The sequence below is a fragment of the Hydra vulgaris genome, chromosome 03 (genome assembly GCF_038396675.1).
Source record: "Hydra vulgaris chromosome 03, alternate assembly HydraT2T_AEP".
In the NCBI taxonomy this organism is placed as follows: Eukaryota; Metazoa; Cnidaria; class Hydrozoa; order Anthoathecata; family Hydridae; genus Hydra; species Hydra vulgaris.
The window spans coordinates 3784994-3807500 of record NC_088922.1 but is presented as its reverse complement, the minus strand read 5'-3'; the positions used below and the strand labels follow the sequence as shown (position 1 = coordinate 3807500).

Genomic DNA, 22507 nt, shown 5'->3' with positions numbered 1-22507 from the left:
GCATACAAATTACTATTGGGAAAAAAATGATGACTTTTAGGTTAAAGGAACAATTAATTTTTAAACCTGGAGTCTTAATTTATAATGGCATCAAGGACTCTAGGACTACGGACTAAAAAACAATAGGTTGCAAGTCATCTCATGACCTTTTTTTTTAATGGAAATCAAAAGTCATTTTTTTAGAGCTTTCACCGGAGACCAGAAATAAGTAGAGATTTAAAGGTGGAGTCAATATGGGACTCCGCATCCCTGCTAGTGACAAAATATTATGCATTGTGCATTTTGGTAATACTTATTAAAGTCTAAAGGTATTTTTTAGTTCAAAAAATGAAGTATTAAATATTTAAAAACAGCTATTTTGTAGCAACTAGTGTTACAAATGTTTGAACTACAATAAAATTGATTGTTTACAAATAAAATAAACTCAGACGATTAAAAAAATTTAAACTATTTTAAGCTAACCTTTTTATCTCGAAATATTCAGAATCAAAAAAACTTGTTGCTTTTTTTAATTTGATGTTAATAAACAAAATAAAAATCAATAAAATTTATGTGTTAAAAAAAATTATATAGTTAAAATATGAATATTTTTTTATATGCTGTTAGTATGAACCAATTTTGTATGTTGTGTTAGTTCAGATATGAACAGCGACAACCAATTTCTATTTTATATGTTCTCAATTGTTTTATATTTTTGTCAATTATTTTAAAAAATAAATTATATATTTATTTATTTTCAATTTAAAAAGCAAAAACTTAATAAACAAAATGTTAATTGCTGTTTAGTCAAACGATAGAGCACATTTACTTTTAACTAACTTGGTACCACTTTTGAAAGTTGAATTGTTTTTTATTTTAATTTTATGATTTATTTTATCAGTTAAAAACACAACATTTATTACAAGTATGTACACTAAAACAAACTAAAAAAAAATTGTAATGAAAGTATAGTTCTTGCAATGTCTCAATTTATATTTAAAAGAATTGTATTGAAAAATAAGTTTCTCATTTATAGTATATAAATACATGTATAAATATACTAAATATATAATAAATTAATTTATGTAGAAAATAAAATTAACGCTTGGATTTGTTTATAAATTTTAACCATCTATTGTTAAATAATGTTCTATTATCAAGTTTTATTTAAAATTATTTGTAAACATCAAAAATGTACATAAAGCAAACATTAAAATTGTTTATATCACACAATTGATGATGTATATCAGTCATTTTGTAAAAAAAGTTAAAAAAACTTTTTTTTTGTAGCCTTTTCATCAAATCAATTGTAGAAAAATTAACTGCAGGATTTTAATTCTTTTCATCAAATCAATTGTAGAAAAATTAACTGCAGGATTTTAATTCTTTTATTATTTAAAACTCTTAGTTTATTACTCACTGACACTGACAGAAACTTTTAATGCAAACATAACAATTTAATAATAAATTATTTTACTAAAGTCTATTTCATTTTTCATATTTATAAATTGATTTTAAAACAAATTTATAATGTAAGTACAAAACTTTGAAATATAAAATACCTTTAAATTAGGTTTGACGCTATATGCTGCAACAGTATATTTCGATAAATTTTGAGGATATTTATAATCCACCAAAAGTTTAACTAAAAAGAGAACATATTACACCAATAAAAAGAGAAGTCTTACACTAATAAAAAATAAGTAGTTATTTATGGGGAAAATTGATCAGAAAATAATTGACTGATTTTCAGAGTGAGTTTTTTTTTTTATAAACAATTTATAGATAATATATTTTATTTGCTTGATATAAAGTTTTATACTAATAAGAAATGGTAATACAGTAAAAAAATCAAAATAGTTTTTATATATTGTTTCATTAATTTGAAGTCTAAGGTTGACATTATACCATAAAAATTGAATAAATAATTTAATATTTAAAAAAAATATTCAAAATACTTGATTTATAAATATTTGAAACTCAATGTTTGAAACATGACTTAGCTACATACCACAAAATAATAAAATAAAACTTTATTTTAAAAACTGTGAAAAAAAAACACTGCTTCAGAAAAATTTTTACATTTTATACTTAGTCTATTTTTATTATCAACATTTTATAAAAGGATTGGTATAATATTTATAGTATAAGTTTTATGATGAAAATCCTATACAACCAATAATAAAAATGAAACACAAAATTGTCAATATTAATAATAAAGGTAAAAAATAATATTGCAACAAGCATTGGATTCTAAAGATCTCTGAAGATGAATAACTGATGAATAAATATTTTATAAGTTGACTAGTAGTTGCTCAAAAATTCAATGAAAAATTAAAGCATTTTAAAACTAGTAAAACAAAAAGAATAAAATTAAAAACCTTAAAAACTATTAATTAAAATTAAAGATATTTTTTTATAAACTATGCTTAAACAGCCATGAGTAATTTATAACTTACAAGTAATATAAATAAGTTACTTACAATAACAAAAGCCACCATTAGTTGCATTACCCACAAATCCATTTTTATCACAACTAAAAATCAAATTTTGTTTAAAATTTTTTTTAAAAAAAATTCAATCTGTGAAAACTTAATTTTCACCCTAGGCTTAGTTTCAAAAACCAATAATATAAAAACCGTTAGAAAATTGCATATATTAAAAACCATAATAAAAAATACATATAAAAAACTTTTAAAAAACAACATTTTTTTTACATTGTGCATGTGCACAACCTGAATCATCTATTAAAGTCGATGACTGAGAATGCTGGGCGCCAATAGGAACGAGTTGTACTTAGTTACCCAACATTTTCAGTCACTGACTTTAATGGATGTTCCAGGTTGTGTACATACACAACCTGGAACATCCATACAAGTCCTTGGGTCTCGTGAAATAGTTTATTTTTTACTTTTTAGTCCATTTTTAAACGTTGTTTTTAAAAAGTTTTTTAATATATTTTTATATTTTATATATTGAATATATATATTTTTTATCATTCGACAGCTATTCTATTCATTTACGCTAAAATAAAACGCTAAAAGTTTGTTGTTTATTGTTTGTTTTAATTACTTTTCTTAACAATTTCTTTTTATAATTACTGCTGACCTACTGTTTGTTTTGCGCGGACACCAAAAAAATATAAACAAATACAAAAAATATAAACAAACCGACAAGAAAGCAAGTTAAATAAAATGTTGTAAAAAAATCATATAAAGATAACATAAAAATTATATTGTTATTATACAATTTTCTTGTGGTACCCAAGGTAGTTTTATTATTTTATAAATATTATTTTCTACTATTTTTGATACTTTACTGTTAAAATTGTTTTTACTTAAAAGGTAATTCGAGGTAACTGCATCTAGGCCTGATCTTTTATGATCATTTTCAACAAACATACCTATCATAAAATGAATTTTGTCTATCATGTATTTTCCAAAACAGATTTTGGTGCCTTGTGACCTTTAAAAACTTCAGTTATAATAAAAATTTAGACTTGGAAGTACCTATGCAACCTACTCATATTAGAGCATGTGTTAGAAAAAGAATCACAACTCTTATTACCAAAAAAAAATTTCTTATAGAACAAAGAAAATCCAGTAAATCTGCAAACCTACTAAATAAGAAATACATGAATAATCATAATACAAATCATATAAAGTAAATATAAAAAATAATAAAAAACCTACTAAACAAGAAATACATAAATAAATAAGAGAAACAGACATTGATATATCTCAGTGCACACTGATGATGCACAGAGATGCTTGAAGGAATTTGGGCAAATTTTTCAACGACTAGTTTGAAAATCTAAACTAATGCTATGGTGAAAAAGCGCTTGGAATGAGCAAAAAAATACTAAAACTTCACCTAGGATGATTGGAAAACTAAAACTTCACCTAGGATGATTGGAAAACTAAAACTTCACCTAGGATGATTGGAAAACTAAAACTTCACCTAGGATGATTGGAAAACTAAAACTTCACATAGAATGATTGGAAAACTAAAATTTCACCTAGGATGATTGGAAAACTAAAACTTCACATAGAATGATTGGAAAACTAAAACTTCACCTAGGATGATTGGAAAACTAAAACTTCACCTAGGATGATTGGAAAACTAAAACTTCACCTAGGATGATTGGAAAACTAAAACTTCACCTAGGATGATTGGAAAACTAAAACTTCACATAGAATGATTGGAAAACTAAAACTTCACATAGAATGATTGGAAAACTAAAACTTCACCTAGGATGATTGGAAAAGTGTAATTATAAAAACTACAACAAACCAAACTATAATTAATACTATAAATAACAAAAGCAGAACAGGCAGATTATAGGAAGTTGAATAGTGAAAAAAAAGCGGCAAATAATGTCCTTGAAAAACATAGAAATCTTAATGAGACCTTTAGATTTCTCATCCACTATGACAATGACCGCTGCATTAGTGTCCAGGACTCTTGAAATCAAAGGCTGATCAAAACAACAATTTTTAGATTGGCAAAAACCCAAAAGTGCATGCTCTGCATTAATTAATCAGCAGAAGCAATATCAACCACAGCTTACAATCAACCAACTTAAGCCCATATGATGTTAAGTCAATATTAGCTAATAATCTTGTCACAAAAAATCTCAAAAACTGTCACATTTTATTACACTAATGCCATATCAGTTAACAACAAGATGGCATTATTAAATGCTAATGCAAACATATTAAAACCAAACATCATAGCTATTGCTGAAACCTAGATAATTGAAAATAAATTCACTCATCTAATAAACTACAAGCAATTCGATAAAACTAGATCTTGTCATGGCGAGTAAGTGACTATATACGTGACAGAAGAATTCGAAACCTTCAGGTAGAGCAAGTTTGATGTGAAATCAGATTTAATAAAGAAACTATTCTACTTAGTTGAATTTATAGATCTAATAACCCATATATTTATTTGAATACCCAAATCAAATGATAATATACAAGCACATGAAATTGCAGTAAAGTACCCTAAACCTAGTAAATGAAAGGTGTTTTCTGGAATGTGTATTGTTATTTGTTTGCGATTTTAATTACAACAAATCTGTAAGAAATCTTGACAACAGTGCCTTATGCCCCAGTGGACCAGCAGGGCTAGATCATCAGTTCATCAATAATTTAAATAAAAACTTTATCAATCAGTCACCTTTCCAAAATTTGTAAACTCTAGAGGCAAGTTGCATCAATTACCATCAATTAGATTTAATTTGATCAGAGTTCTTAAATAGAGTATTTTACATAAAAGTGAAATGGAATCCACTGTTATATGATAACACCAATTGGATGGAAACTCCTTGTAGCTATTGCTTATAAACAGACTTATAAATTAAAATTTAAAAAAAGTAAATTCAATTATAATTGGACAAATTTATAATTTTAAGAAAAGGTAACACAAATCTTAGTTTAGAACTAAGCAAAGTTGACTGGGATTATCTACTTCTTAACAAAAACACAAGCAGTGTTTTTCAGTGCTGTTTCAAGAAGTAAAAAAAGTTTTATAAAGTTTTATTAGATTATGAGAAATACGTTGTACATGACTAGTACGACGATTATAAGGTTATGTTGAACCAAACAGAAATATATTGTACATGACAAGTACAACATAAATAAAAAGCAATTATGTGGTTATGCGATGCATGACAGAGTTATCCATGACATGTATAGATTAGCCAATGTTACATCATTAGATATAACATAAGAGTGGCAACCACATTAACCCAGCAAACTAATGCCCAGTGTCATTGACTTTAACTCTATTTAAAATTTTGGAGCGAATTGTCATAGCAGACATATAATGAATCATCTTTACTTGACCAAACTCATAGCTAAAGCACAACACAAATTAGTTTGCAATACAAGTTGTGTTACTAATTTACTGGAAACAATAGATGAAGTCACAACAATACTCAATTTCTTTTTTATTTTTATTAATCTTATTAACTTGGCCATCTTATTTCCTTTTCTAAGCCTAATATAAGGCTTAAGATTTTTTTTGTTATTAAAGAATCTTTTTTTTGCTTAATGAATGGTTCACTGAAGAGGTTTATTTGAATAATTTAATTTATGAACAAGCTTTTTCAAGGGTTTTCCCTTTTTTTTAATTTGCAATTATAATAAAATATTTTCGCAGCATTTTAGTTTAAAATATATATATTAATATAAATATATATTAGAACGAAATTTAAAAAAAAGTTCTATTAATAAAAGCAAGTTAGTTATCATTAAATTTTTTATACCTTGCATATTAAAAAAGGGAAAAGCCAAACGTTAAAAACTGTTAAAATATAACGTAAAAAATAAACGTTAAAAAATGTTAAAATATAATTCAACTTTAACAACAACTCTTATTTTTATTGATGTCAAAGATTTAATCAGACAAGATTTCTTTTGAAAGAAAAAATAAAAAGCTAGAACTTTCTTTCACAAAAAACAACATGATGCAACCCTTGGAATTGGGGTCGGCATTTGGCAATGCCAACCTAAATGTGTTTGAGGTCGGAAAAAAATTGCTGCCCTCATTTCTATGTTTTATAATAACCTCTTTGTGTCAATTCTTTTTGCGGACCTGATGCCAACCTCTAACAGTTCAAGGATTTCAGCAATAAAATGCAGACCTCATTTTTCCTGATTCCGAGGGCTGATGAAGTTTTTTGTTAATATCTTAAATAATTTGTTTTGGTAAGTTTAATTAACTCTAAACATATTTTTTAAGGCTTATTTAAGATATGAACAAAACTTACTTTCTTGGGTTTATTTAAAATATGAATACAACTTGTTTTCTAAAGTTTATCTACAATAAGAACACAACTTATTTTCTAAGGTTTATTTAAAATATGAATACAACTTGTCTCGAAATTTTAGGTAAACCCCTAATTTTTCCTATAGATTGTATTTTTAATTAATATTTTTAAAGCAAATGGGAAAAGGTCTAAACTCATCAATTTTTAAGAAAAGGTCAATACTGTTTACACAATTGGTTAGAAGCTGTTTATTTACAGATGTTAACTAATTGTAAACACAATTGGTTAACATCTGTAAATAAACAGCTTTTATTGTTCTTAAATGATTTGGGCTCATTTGTTTTCCAGACTTATTTTGAACCAGTCTGGAAAGCCAAATAAGTTAAAATTTCAATAAATATGTTTTTATACAAAAAGGAGTAAAAAAATATGTTCAACCTTTTGAATACTTTTTTATTTATTTACTCATTATATTCCTTTTGATATTTCTTCAAATTTATTATTAGAATAGCATGTGTTGTTAGAAATAAAGTTATAAAAACTCTAATAATTTTCTGTTTTGTTATTTAAACATAGTCTTGCTACTTTACTTAAAAACAATAAATTTAAATTAAAGTATTGTATTCGTTGATTTAAACATATTATGTGAACATATATGAATATATTATGCTATTGTGGGAATATATGTGATATATTATTTAAAAATTATAAAATAAAAGTTAATCTACTTATAAGAATTAGGGAGGTAAAAATTATCTACTAATAAAAGTTGAGAAGGTAAGATATATCTAACAACATAGTTCTTATCTTTTCAAAAATTATCTAATTAGATAATTCTTATCTAGTAATTTAATAGTAAATAATTCCATTTAAATTTTAAACTAGGAATTTAGTATGGAAACAGGAGAATAATACTTCATACCTATCACAATACTTTCCTGTAGCACCATTTAAATCACAAACACACGTTCCATCTGGGTTACAGTCTTGCATATGACCATTGCAAGTACATTCTTTAGTATAAAAAAATAACTGAACAAACTTAAAAACAAATTAAAGCAAACATATATTTACATTACACAGAAATATTTTGTAAAACAATATTTAAAATTTAAATACATTCATAATTCTACATATATACAAATGTATATATGAAAATTGCTCATACTATGTTTTTTTCAAAACATGAGCAACTTTGTTTTTATGTGCCAATTTTAACAAACTTAAAAAACAACAAAAACTAAAAACAATAAATAATTATTTAAACCTTAAAAAAACATTAACTATAAAAAATACTAACATAATTTTAATGCACAAATTATTTTTTTCAATTAAATAATATTTAAGTTAGCACTCACCAGCCATTTAAATCAAGAAGTAAAAAACCGTTATTTATGTATGCATTTTTGTGTATACAAATTTTAAAAATAATCATTATTTTATCATAAAAAAATAGAAAACAAAATATATAATTTGAAAAATTTTATAAAAATGCATTTTTTATTCTTAGTAAAAAAGTTAGGCAGTAAAGACAAAAATAATTTTTTTATAAAACCATAACTATTTTTAAAATTTATAAAACCATAATTATTTTTAAAATTTTTTATAGTTTTGCTTTTTTAATTTTTTATAATTATTTAATTTTTTTAATTTTTTATAATTTTGCTTTTTTTTTTTTATAATTTTGAGACAACATAATATACTTTTGAAGAATTTTAGTTTTAAAAGGTCATGAACTAAACTTGGTTTTATTTTAAAATATTTTATCTTCCAACAAGACAAAAACCCTAAGCATACGTCAAAGAAAGCAAAAGTGTTTTTTATCCAAAAGCAGATTGATTTACTTGAATGGCTGGCTCAAAGCCCAGATCTCAATCCAATTGAACATTTCTAAGCTAACCTGAATCAAAAATGTGGCACACAATGTCTAAAAAGAAAAGAAGAGCTAAAGATCATGATGCAAGAAGCATGAACTTATATTGATCCAGATATGGAAAAAAAAATTGAATCAATGCCGTGTCGACTCGAGAAGTCATAAAAGCAAAAGGCAGTCCAACTTGATATTAAAAAGTCAAAAATTAATAATTACTTGAAGAAACGTTTAATCTTAAATATTTTGTTTGGTTACTTATTCAATGCTAAAAAATTGCAGTGTGGTTACTTATTTGGTTATGGAATTCTTGATTAAATTTTCTTTCAGAATAATCATACATTTTTTTTATTTTTAAGTTATTTTTTTATGAAAAAACCTGTCAAAGTTTATTTTTTAATAATAAAATGTTTTGTTCTGATAACTATATATACTAGTATAAAATCTTTTACAGTTTATATATTCCTATAGTTCATGGCTAAAAAAACATGTTTGTGGTAAAAAATGGCTCTTCACTTGTTTGTGGTATTAAAGCTGACAAAATTAAGGTTAGATTATTTCAAAATGCATTTATTTAATTGTGGGAAGTAATTAAACCAAAACGCAAACTAAAAGACTAGAACTTTTTAAAAACAATCAGAATGTTTTTATTTTAATTTTTAAAAATAAAAACATTCAGAATGTTTTTATTTTATTTTTTAAAAAGATTTTAGGGAGGAATGCTTTATCTTTCAATATGTGCTAGATACACACCAAATGATTTTTTTTTACCATGCTGTTTGCTGCATTAACTCTGACAAAGTTTTTTTGTTCATAAGTGGTAAAAAGTAAGCGTTACAACCGCCACGCTCCTTTGAGTTAATTTTTTAAATAGTTGAAGACTTTAATGCTGTAGCTTTTACATACTAAATTATATGATAGTATTTCACATTTCTGGCAAGTTTCAAGTCATTTCCATTTTTGGTTCATTTTTAATAGTCTAAAAAGTGTCGAATGTTACGACCACCCCTCTTGCAAAAATGCCCATATATATATATATATAAATTTGATTCAGGTGCATTCAATGGCGCAGAGATATACAAATAAGTTGGTATTTTCGTCTTACTTCAGCTTTCAAAGTTTTATAACAAGAACCATTTTGGTCTATATAGAGAGGACGGTTTGACTTTTTAATAATAAAAGTGGACAACAGATGGAAAAAATTAAAAAACATTTTGTGCAAATTTCAAAGTTCCTTAAAATAACCTTCTCATTTCTATAAATTGCAATCTGAAAATTGTAAATTATCTTGATGTAACCTTAAATCTTTCTGACAACTCATTCCAGCCTTACAGTAAACCGGATAATACCCTTAATTACATACATGGCGATTCCAACCTTCCACCTAACATTATAAAAAGTCTGCCACGATCCATCAAGATAAGACTGCCACATCGTCAAGTGACGTTATTTTTAAAAATTCTTTCCTGCTTACAATTATACCTTCAAAAAATCTGGATACAATAAACTCATGTACCAACCAAATATAAAACCAATTCAAAAGAAAAAAGCACAAGCGCAATACCGTATGGTACAACCCACCATTTAACAAAAATGTCACTACAAAATTTGGTAAACGTTTTCTAATTCTAGTTGAGCATAATTTCCTCATCAGTCGCAGTCTGAAAAAAATATTTAACAAAAAGTCAATGAAGATCATTTATACTTGTATGCCAAACATCAAATCTATATATGGTTTTCACAATAGAAATATTTTATACAACTATAATAATATAGTAAAATAAACTCGAACTCTTTAAAAACCAAACGAAGGAAAGAAAAATGTTCATTGAGGAAGAAGATGACGCAGCTTACAAAGATAGAACTAAAAAGAGGAGACTCAGATTTCGAACTATAGGAAAACAAAAACAGAAAGAGATTAATAGAGTTCAAGGATAGATAAGTTCAAGGATATCAATATGTAGTAAAAATTTAGATAAATTTAGATAAAAAACATCTGCTCACAGAAAACAATTTTCAATCAAGAGGGGTTTTCAGTCAACAAGGGTTTTCAGTCAACACTATATATATATATATATATATATATATATATATATATATATATATATATATATATATATATATATATATATATATATATATATATATATATATAAGATTTACTAATATAAATTATATTAGTAAAAAGATTTACTAATATAATTTATATTAGTAAATCTTTTTAAAGCATTAACCAATATAAAATCATTTAATTAGTAAAGATTAAAGTTATGAAGTTAATTTTTTAGCATGTATTTTAAAAACTTATTGTTATGCGGACAAACATGGAAACATACTTAAACTTAAATGTTCTCAAAACATCTATAAAGCTGTGGGCAAGTTGTCACAACTAAATATTGTATGCGTGGTCAAGATTAGAGTGCGATCGCAAGCCTTTCCTGACCAAGCCTGTATATATATATATATATATATATATATATATATATATATATATATATATATATATATATATATATATATATATATATATATATATATATTATGTATATATATATATATATATATATATATATATATATATATATATATATATATATATATATATATATATATATATATATATATATATATATATATATAAACATACACACAAAAGACATTTTGTCTTTTGTGTGTATGTTTATTAATATAAACATGCACATAAAAGATATAATCACCTTCACAACTATTGTTATTTTCTGGATTACCAAAAAATCCAAACTTGCACTTTTCACAATTAATACCTAAGCAAAATTAAACAAAATAACATTGAGTTTATAAGTTTATACTGACAAATAACCACAAACACACTAATGGAAAAAAAAAAAAAAAATTAAAGTAATTAAATAAATTTTATTTAAAAGTTTCAAAATTAAATATAAAAAGCACAAAAGAAGAACCTTCAGTAAAACCTTCGCAAACTCCACAATCATTTGTTCCATTTAAACACTTACTGTGGCCATTACAGTTGCATGCTTAAAAAAATTTGTTTTTTGATAAATACAAAAACAAAGGAATATAAACAATGCTTTTAAAAACTACTATCTTTTAAGTATTAAGTTCTACTAATTATGTATAAATTTAGTCAGAAAAGTATGTTGTACTTGAGAATGAAATAATATATTTGTAATATATATATCAAGCCTTCCCAAGAAGCACGTACTGTTGCACGCCTTGTACGTCCACGCTTAAAGTAATTTTTTAGACAACTTGACCATGTTTTTATATTGTAGCATTTTAAGAATATGCGGCAAAATAAAGCTATACGAAACTAGACAATAAAACAGCAATACTCGAAGAATAGAACCGAAGACTATATGAAATATACTTATAAGACTATATGAAATAGAAAATCTAAATAAAATTAGCTAAAAAAAAATTTTATAATAAAAAAAGAAAATTGTTGTCAAAAACCTAAATTATTTTACTCTTTTTGTCTTCTTTTTTTAGGGCGTTTTCCAAAAGAGCGCAAAAAATGAGGTTCAAAATATTTATATTTAACACAATATATTCACTGTTGAATACAAATCACAAAAATATTTAGATCTATTTTACAATTTTAAAAAGAATCATTCAGACTTTCATTAAACTTAAAGGTATAAAAAGTAGATTTCTTGACATTTTGTGTTAAAAGTATGTGTAAGCAATGCCAAAGACCAAAATTTTTAACCAGGTTTTTTTTCTTCCCATCTCAAAGGATTTTGGAATTGTGCTATCAGAAAACATTTTTTGATATAATAGACTATACATTAATTTCCACTACCAAAACAAATACAAGTAGAGAAAAAAAGTAGATAATAATATAATATTTTCGCAACTTTTTTTAGTCACTATATAAAGGAAATACTTTATAAATTGCGCTAGAAACATGGACAATTTTTTAATTTGTTTTTCAAATGTCCTTGCTAAACTTTACTGTTTTTATCAAACAGGAAAGCAAGAAAACTAATTGCTATTATATAAGCATTGAGAAAAAATGTCAAATATAGCAAAAACTTTTTTAAAAGCAAAAAGACATAAAAAGGAATAAACGTTTTAAACTTTGATTGTTTTTTTTTTCTTTGTAGATAAGATTTTTTTTTTCTTTGTAGATAAGTTTAGCTTTTTGCCACAAATTATTGAAACGCTTTATAATTTAAAAGATGCAAACTGTCGTGGTCAATTTGTCTAAAAAAATTACTTTAAACATGGATGAACCGCACGCGCTTCCCAGGAAGACTTGATCTATATATATATATTACACACATCATTTATAAATAATACATTCATACATTTAACTCATGTCAGTCCTAATATATTTGGCCATAATATATTTGTCATACTATATATATATATATATATATATATATATATATATATATATATATATATATATATATATATATATATATATATATATATATATATATATATATATATATATATATATATATATATATATAATTTGAGACCAGTGATGAGAAAACAGTAATTCTATTAAAAATCAATTAAATCTATCAGTTATATTTTTGTTAATGTTTTTTTCGATCTCAGTGAATAAAGAAACTACAAATTAGTTCATGAAATATACTTTATTTAGTTTTCTTCAAAAATATTTCTAAACAAATAGAAAACTTAACAAACATTAAAAAGTTAAATTATAAGGTCTTTATTATTTTGCATTAAGTTTCAAACTTTGCGTTCATCAAGATAACCACCATGTTTCTTCATTACTGCTTCACATATTCTTGGCATACGAAAGAATAATTTGTTTAAAGCTTCCATGGTTACAGCTTTCCAAGCCATTTGCAGTAACTCTCATAAATGTTCCTCAGATTTTACTTGGAATTTCTTCGCATACCGGTCTATTTCATCCCAAAGAAGCTCAATGGGATTGAGTAACTGCCCAGGCCAGTCCATTAAAGTAAGGGTTTTTTCTTGTACTAGTTGATTCAGATAATTTACAAAGTTTAGATTTGCGCTTTGGGTCTTTATCTTGCATAAAAACAGGCTGGCGTCAAACCACCATTTGATGAGCAGATGGAACGGCATGATACTGCAAAATTTCTCTGTATTGCTCCTTTTTCATAATTCCACAAACTCTGATCAAATCTCCTATTTTGTGACCTGCAAAACAACCTCATACCATTATTGAACCTCCTCCATGCTTAACAGCAGGCACAATGCACTGCGGAATGTAACGTTCATTCTGGTGCAAGCGTACTAATATTCTTCTCTTGTTGCCAAATAATTCAAACTTGGACTCATCGCCCCATACTACTGTTTTCCATTGACTTATTGTCCTGTTGGCATGTTTGCGAGCCCATTAGCAACGGTTTTTTGGCAGCTACACGCCCTCTAAGTCCAGCTTTCATCAAACAGTTTCTTATTGTCCGGACACAAACAAGTTTTTCAGCAGTTTCATTGTATTCTCTCATTATTTGTGGAGCTGCTAACTTTCTGTTTGACATAAATAATCTCGTAATACGACGATCACCATGTTCATCTATCTTTCTTGGCTGTCCAAGTCGTGGTAAGTCACAATATTGACCAGTTTCCTTAAAACGCTTTATTGTATTGTGAACTCCAGTCCTTGATACTTTCATTCTTTCGGTTATTTTTCTTTCTGAAATACCTTCATCAAGTAAAACAATGCGAACTCTCTGTTTAAAGCTTAATTCTCAAACTGGAGCCATTTTAGTACAACAAAATAGAAACTAAAAAAAAAATAAACAGTTCAAATACAATATTTGTATATTCATTTGCAAGTCATTATATACTATATTGTATATAATGACTTGCAAATCTACATAAAGTATCTACAAAAAGCTACCAATGAGAAAAATTATATTTTCAATATCAATTACAAGTCATTAATCAAAATTAAGTAACAGTTAAAAATAATACTTGTATTGCCTTTTATGCTGGAAGAACTCAGCACATACACTTTTGTATACTTTTGTACATAAGCAAATTTTTGGGTGCAAAAATGCCCATATCGTATTCTATCCACTTATTTATTGCGCTCTATTTTTGATCCAAAAATGAAAAAGTGCAAATATGATAATCAGATATATTTATTTTTGAAATGTAAATACCGTTTTTAACCGCTGGTCTCAAATTAATTGCCAGTAGTGTGTGTATGTATATATATATATATATATATATATATATATATATATATATATATATATATATATATATATATATATATATTACATATATATATATATATATATATATATATATATATAGTAATTTATATATATATAGTAATTTATATATTAATATATTAATTTATAACAATTTTTCTGTTTATGTTTAAAAAATTTTGAAAAAAATAATGCTGTTTTTAATGTAATCGTTTACTCATTAATTCTCCTTACTTTTTCTTTCAAAAAATTGTCATTCGCGACCAAATCTCCTTAAATATTAGGAAAATATCTTCCTAAATCTCCTTAAAATCCTCACTTTTAGTCTCATTTTTAGTTTTAATCATGGAAACCCTGAATGCTCTATTATCTGCCTCAGAACTTTTAAAGTGAGTTTTAAATTTAGTTTCCCGGAAGTCCAACTATGTAAACTTTCGGGAAACTAAAAAAACCCTAATTTTTTTCCGTAGTAAATTTTTGTTAATGGTTTAATAATTTTTTTTTTAAGAGGATGTTTTTCACCTGCAAAAAAAAAAAAATTGAATCATTAACAAAAATTTACCACCGGGCTTTTTTTTAGTTTCCTGAAAGTTTACATTATTGGACTGCCCCCATTTTAACATTCACTAATTCATATATATATATATATATATATTTATATATATATATTTATATATATATATATATATTTATATATATAAATGTATATGTATATATATATATATTATATATATATATATATATATATATATATATATATATATATATATATATATATACATATATACATTCTTCTTTATTAATAAGTATAATCCATTCACTTCAATAAAATTTCCTAGATGATTAAAAAAATAATAATAAGGAGAAATTAGAAAGAGCAGTCAAATTTTAACTGCTTTTATTTCTTTTAGGTCTGCTTTTAGGTCATTTTTAAATTAAGTTTCCATGATTTTCTTTATCACCCAATCGTAATAAACATTTTTAAATTAAGCTTCACTCCATGATTTTCTATCATGGAGTGTATCTGTCACACACATTGTCACTCCATGATTTTCTATCATGGAGTATATCCGTCACACACATTAATCCTAATCATACTAAGTATTTCATTTTTTATTAGAATAACTCTCCTAATAACAAATGTCTCCTAATAACAAATTTTATTAGAATAACTCTCCTAATAACAAATGTCTTTTTTTATTGCATTTAAAAATTTATCAAGTTATAAGAGTCTTGGATTAATACATCTTGTATTTTATTAAATACTTTTTAACTCAGAAGTTAGAAAATATTTAATAATGTCATTAACATGTTATTAAAATCATGACACTATTAAAGAAAAAATAATTGTAAGACATTCTAATCACTTTGGGTTCTACAACTTTTGATTAAAGAAGACAAAAAACATAGTAACTCTTTTCAATCGGTTCAAAACAAGAAGAAGACAAAACAAGAAGAAGACAAAACAAGAAGAAGACAAAACAAGAAGAAGACAAAACAAGAAGAAGTCAAAACTGATTCTTTTCAATCGTCAAAAACATACTAACTCTTTTCAATTGCCTCAAAACAAATCATGTTTTCCTATCTGCTAGAAAATGACATCTGTGGATTTAAAAACTAGATTGCTCTGACAAGGATTATCAAGTTTTAAGCTATGGTGGCCAAAAATCAAATTTTTTGATAACTATAGTGAAAACTAAAAGCCATATATTATGTGCAGAAAATATTAAATAACAAAACAAAACAACACAGTAATGTTCGATAAAAAAAGTTTTGAGGAAAATCAATCATCACTCATTCTGGCTCAAATGCTTGCTAAAAAAAATCTAGCAGCAGAAAAGTTTGTCCTCAATATTTGTTGGAGGAATAGTAGCCAACCAATTCAATAAAACTTCATGATTTTTTTAACTTGCTTCATTGAGTATGATTTTTGTTTTTTGAAATGTTGAATTTAGATTAACTTTGACTTTTTCTTCTTCCTATTTAACTTTGTCATTTTCTTCTTCTTAGCATATTGAGCAATACTGTTGATGAAAGCTTCATATATAACACCTGAACTGCTAAGTGTGTTCTATGAGAATAACAAGTTTGTTGCTGAGTTGAAACGAATCTTTCAAATGCCACTATTATAGAAGTTTCATCTGCAATTGAGTAGATATCATCTTCAAACCAAAGCTTTTTTTTGTAACAATTGCTTTAACTTATAAAGTTAAAGCAATTGTTACAAAAAAAGAATAAAGAAATAATTAAAAAATAAATAAATAAAGCCAAAAATCCATAGACAAGACTGTTTGAAATTTTTTTAAATTACATTAAAATGTTCAAACTTAAATGTACCAAAAATTAAATTTAACAGGTAAACAAATTTTACCAGTTTACCAATTATTGTTTACTGTTAATTAATATTTTGGCATCAATTAGAAAACTGGTGCCTCATGGAACTTGGTTACAGGATAAGACATACAATATTTGCTTTGAAGTGGATAGTTCAGCACTTGTAAAAAACAGTTTGCATTGTAATATAAACCAACTTCAATTTGATTTAAACACAAAATGCCACTGACAATTATTGGTATAAATATATTAAATCAAGGGTTTAATGAATCATGAATTGAGATATTTTGAAAAATATCTGGTCTTCAAAACTACAGTTTATGCAAACTTGTGTACTACTTTTTTCCTAGTGACTCCCAACTTAAAAGTGGTTGCTTGCAGCCTTGTTGGGAGTAAGTCTGAATAAAAAATTAATAAATAAAAAATAACAATAATAAACTTACGATTACAAAAAACACTATAGTCACTGTGTTATAAAATTAATAAAAGTATAATACTTTTATAACACACTTCTATTATAAATTATTGATTGTTTAAACAACACTTAATCAACATTCATAAACAAAAAAATGATTTAAATAAGAGATCCCTTATGAATATTGTGTAATGTGTTTTTTATTATCTTAATTACTCAACTAGTTAATAAAAAACTTAATTTAAGTTTCAAAAAGCCTACCTGGACAATCTGTAAAGTACCAATTTTTCTTTTGACATGTGTTATTAAACGATCCATTGTCAGTACCTTTGCTGCACCAACCTAAGCCTGTACCACTTCCATCATCACACCATCCACATCCAGGTAATTGAAAACACTTTTGACATGTCACTTGTAATTCACATTTGACATCTTAAAAAATCAAACAAACACAAATAAACAAGACAGCAAAAGTTTTTTAGCTTAAGGAGGTACTATAGATAAAACAAGGTAAAAATAAGCAAGATAAAACATGGTTACTTATTATTATTTTTCTATTGTTTTTATTTCTTATATCAACTTGCTATTTTACAATTATGTGTTAAAGTTGACTTTCTAAAATGTGTGGTATTACCAGGAGAATTGTGGACCAGATACCAGGAGAATTGTGGGTTTAATTTCAAGAACCATCAAACAGAAGACAGACAGTAAAAAATAATGAAAATATCCTGGACTTTTGTTGCCAAATATTTTTGCTATGAAACATATTGCTAAATGGATTATTATAGTGTGTTTAGCAACAAAGTTCCCATTAAAATCAATCTCAATATCTCAAATAAATTTTAAAGATGATTTTTTAGCAAAATTAAGGAGGTTTTTTTTTTCAACAACATATAAAATATACTTTTATAAATAGAAAGAGCCTAGTTTTTTATACATTTTACTTCAGCATTCACATAAATAATTATTCAATTAGTTGATAGACAACATGTAACATGTGATTACAATAATGATTTAATTAGTTAATAGACAACATGTAATATGTGAATACAATAGAATTAATAATAACACTTGTTTTCTCTCTATAACTCATTAGAGTTTACATTACACAAAATAAAAAAACACACTGATTACACTCAGTAAACATTAGATCCATACATTTAAAAATTGATAGATTTATTTTATTTTTATGTTTCTTTTATAAAAAAAGTCATACCCGCCTCAATCTACAAGTTAAAAACATTACACACTGATTGACAACTTTAACAACTGTTATACTAATTGATGAGGTTCATTATTCACAACACATTTACAAAGTTTATAATGTATTCTATAAATTGATTAAAATAAAAAATTCATTTTGCCCACAAACTGTACATGTGAGTTATTACTTTTAACAAACTTTTCTTTGCTAATAAATTAAAATGTTGAAAATAAACAATACTTTGACATCCATCAGAAATCCACTCAAGGCATTGTCCATACGGATAACTGATTGGGTATGTTTGAGAGTTGACACACTGTTGTTGAGACTCACACCAAATGCAGAGTGAGCTATAGTTTGCACTTAAACAAGTGGAACAATTTTTTATTTCTTTGCAGGAGATATTTTTCTCTGATGTAAAACAAAATCCTTCTACTAAAAACAAAAAATTGATTTTAAAGTTAAAATATTTTGTAATAAAAATCTTATCCAAAGTCAAATAAAATCATATCATATAAATATGTATTGTTGTATGATTATAACATAATTAAGTTATATGATTATAACATAATTAAGTCATAGGATTGTGATTAAGCCATATGATTATAATGATTATAACAAGATTATGTCATGCGATTATAACATGATTAAGTCTTTTTATAAAAAAAAATCAACTAAATTATAGTTATTTAAACAGTTTAAACAAGGGAACTAACTAAATGCAAATTTAGTTTTAACAGTAAAAATGTGCTAGTTTAACAGTAAAAAAGAACTCTTATGACAGTGTTTACGAATTATTTCTGTACACATACATACACACTTACACAGATTTTCACTAAAAGTTTTTGCTTTGATTCACATATTAGCAGATTTGCACTTAACTCCAATTATTACTACAGTGTAGTTAAAAACCAAATAAATCCCAATTAATACTATAGTATAGTTAAAAACCAAGTAAATCCCAAATAATACTACAGAATAGTTAAAAACCAAGTAAATCTTTATTAATACTACAGTTTAGTTAAAAACCAAGTAAATTACAGTTAAAAACTAAATAGCAGTTGAAACAATAAAACAGTTTAAAATGAAATATTAGATAAAAAGTAGAAACTGATAGAATATGTTACTTATTTGGTGAGTGTTGATTGGAAATTTCATTTACTTAGAGAGTGTTGATTGGGAATTTAATATTTGCTGAGCGTTGATCGAAAATTTTAATATTTGGTGAGTGTTGATTAGAAATTTTATTTATTTGGTGCATTTATAATGGTTTATATATACTCTGTGCTTATGGTTTCTTTATGAACAGCTATTTTACACCAATATTTCTATGCATTATAGAATAATTAGAATAATTAATCAAATAATTTCATTTATTACAATTTAATCACAGTTCTGATAAAATTTAGAACCAGTATTCATAACATTAAAATGATACAATAGTTTTTACCTGACTTAACCAGAGCTGTGTAAACACAATTGTTTTGATTAGTCCATCTGCAGTAAGACATTAATTTGCAAGCATTGCAATCAGTCAAGCTTGAGCACACTTCCTTACAGTCTTTATTGGAAATTATCACTTTGGAATCCTGAACAAAAAATGGAAAAAATTTAAAAGTATAAATTTTATCTTTCTGTAAACTTGATAGAAAATGAAAAGCATTTTCCATTTTTACTTTTTTCCTAATTACAAATTATTTATTTTAACATTTTGTATATTATTTTTATTATATTATTTATTTTAACATTTTGTACTAATCTTTATTCATATATATATATATATATATATATATATATATATATATATATATATATATATATATATATATATATATATATATATATATATATATATATATATATATATATATATATATATATATATATATATATATATATATACACATATATATATATATATATATATATAAATATATAAACTTATGCATTTCTAAACAAACTTGTTTTTATCAATTAATTTATGTTTCTGAATAAATTCAAACATTAGAATTTTAAGTAGATAAAAATTCAATCAATTTAAAAAAACAAAATAACAAATAATCCTACATTTAATAATGGGGCCTTGACACACAATGATTTATCTGAATCCCAACCACACCCAAAAGATGTGCAAGCTAAACAACCTTCTGTAATCGTAGCACATATATCTAGAAATACAAAAAACAAAAGAAATATAAGCTTAACTCACTTCTTGTACTCATACTAACAATTAAGTTGGCAATTTTAAATTTTTATTTTAACTATTACTATAAATAATTACTTGCAATTAAATTATTTAAAATTATAAACAATTAAATTATTTAAAATTATAAACAATTAAATTATTTAAAATGAAGTAGTGATGTAGTAGAAGAGCAATTTTTCTTTTTTAATAATATAAACTTATAACTTATAATACCGCATTTTAACTTATATATTTTGACTACATATATAACCCTGACAATGCGGTAGTGGTGTAGTGGTAAGAGCGCTCGCTTCATAAGCGAGAGGTTTGGAGTTCGACTCCCACCACGTCCCTGGAAGTGCCGCGCTCAACTTAGTTTCTCCGCGCAGCGGCCTTGCTCGGAAAGGATCGTGTTTCGGAGTTAAAGAGTTGAGAGAGGGTTGCACCACGAATAACAACTAAAAAAAAAAAAAACACACACACACAAAAAAAAAAAAAAATGAGTAGCCTCCTCGACTGTAGTGGCCCCCCTCGGGCCTTGGGGAGATGAATAATCTGAAAAAAAAAAAAAAAAAAAAAAAAAAAAAAAATATCATACTAATTAAAATTTTTTTTTGAGAGTGCTTACTAAATTGCCTAGGTGCAACATGAAATTAAAAATGAAACAAAAATCAATGCAGTATAAAAAAATAAAAAATATATATACATATAGAATATACAGAAGTATAAAAAAATGAAATATTTAAAAAATGAACTTGAACTACTACTACTACCACTTAAATTGTGCACAACAATTGAACTAAACTGTACAAGATACTTGTTATACTTAACAATACTTGTGTTACACAATACAACACTTTTGTTTCACGGTACAACACTTGTATTACAATAAAAAAAACTTGTGTTAAACTGTGCCTTAGACACAAAAAACAAATAAAATAAAAATAATGTTGCTATGTAAATGACTAATATATTAAGTGATAAAAATAGATAAACAATGTTACCTGTACATATTGGTCGCTTAATTGAACTTTCAGGAAGAAGAGTATTTAATTCAATACATGCACCATCATTAGTCCATAAACATCCAACAATAAGTGGTGCTGAAAGGCACATTTCTTGTTTGGTATATTGAGAACAATCTCCTAACAATAAGAAATTATAAATTAATAAAAAAATTTATATAAAATATTTAAATTTATATAAATTATATAAATTATACTTATGTTCAAAACAAAAAACAGTTTTATAAATTCTTATTTAATAAAGGTAAATACATGCAGTTAAATATATGCAGATAAATTTTACATAAATTAACTAGAACAAAATTATTTAATAATGAACTATGTCTGATGAACAATAAACAATGTCTGATATATAAACAGATGAATTTTACATAGTATGATATTTGAAGACTAAAATCACATGTAATTCTAATGAAAAAAAAACATATTAAGTAAAAAATACATTTAAACAATATGGCCTTTATTTGGTACATTATTTTTCTGAATTTCTCAAAAAAAAAATTAAAAAGATTGTAAAAGAAAGTTTTGATGTTTTTGAACTATTAAT

General features: G+C 25.2%; 1 protein-coding gene across 1 annotated transcript in view; it reads right to left on the bottom strand.

Moving 5' to 3' along the window:
• Window positions 1-22507, bottom strand: part of LOC101241140 (attractin) — a 79877-nt gene that overhangs the window by 7074 nt on the left and 50296 nt on the right. The window contains exons 13-22 of the mRNA XM_065792089.1: window positions 21940-22080; window positions 20818-20918; window positions 20201-20339; window positions 18991-19185; window positions 17808-17978; window positions 11567-11641; window positions 11345-11410; window positions 7680-7770; window positions 2463-2515; window positions 1542-1624 (exon numbers count right to left, since the gene is read on the bottom strand). Of these exons, the coding sequence (XP_065648161.1) occupies window positions 1542-1624; window positions 2463-2515; window positions 7680-7770; window positions 11345-11410; window positions 11567-11641; window positions 17808-17978; window positions 18991-19185; window positions 20201-20339; window positions 20818-20918; window positions 21940-22080 (1115 nt within the window). The remainder of the gene's footprint in view (window positions 1-1541; window positions 1625-2462; window positions 2516-7679; window positions 7771-11344; window positions 11411-11566; window positions 11642-17807; window positions 17979-18990; window positions 19186-20200; window positions 20340-20817; window positions 20919-21939; window positions 22081-22507) is intronic.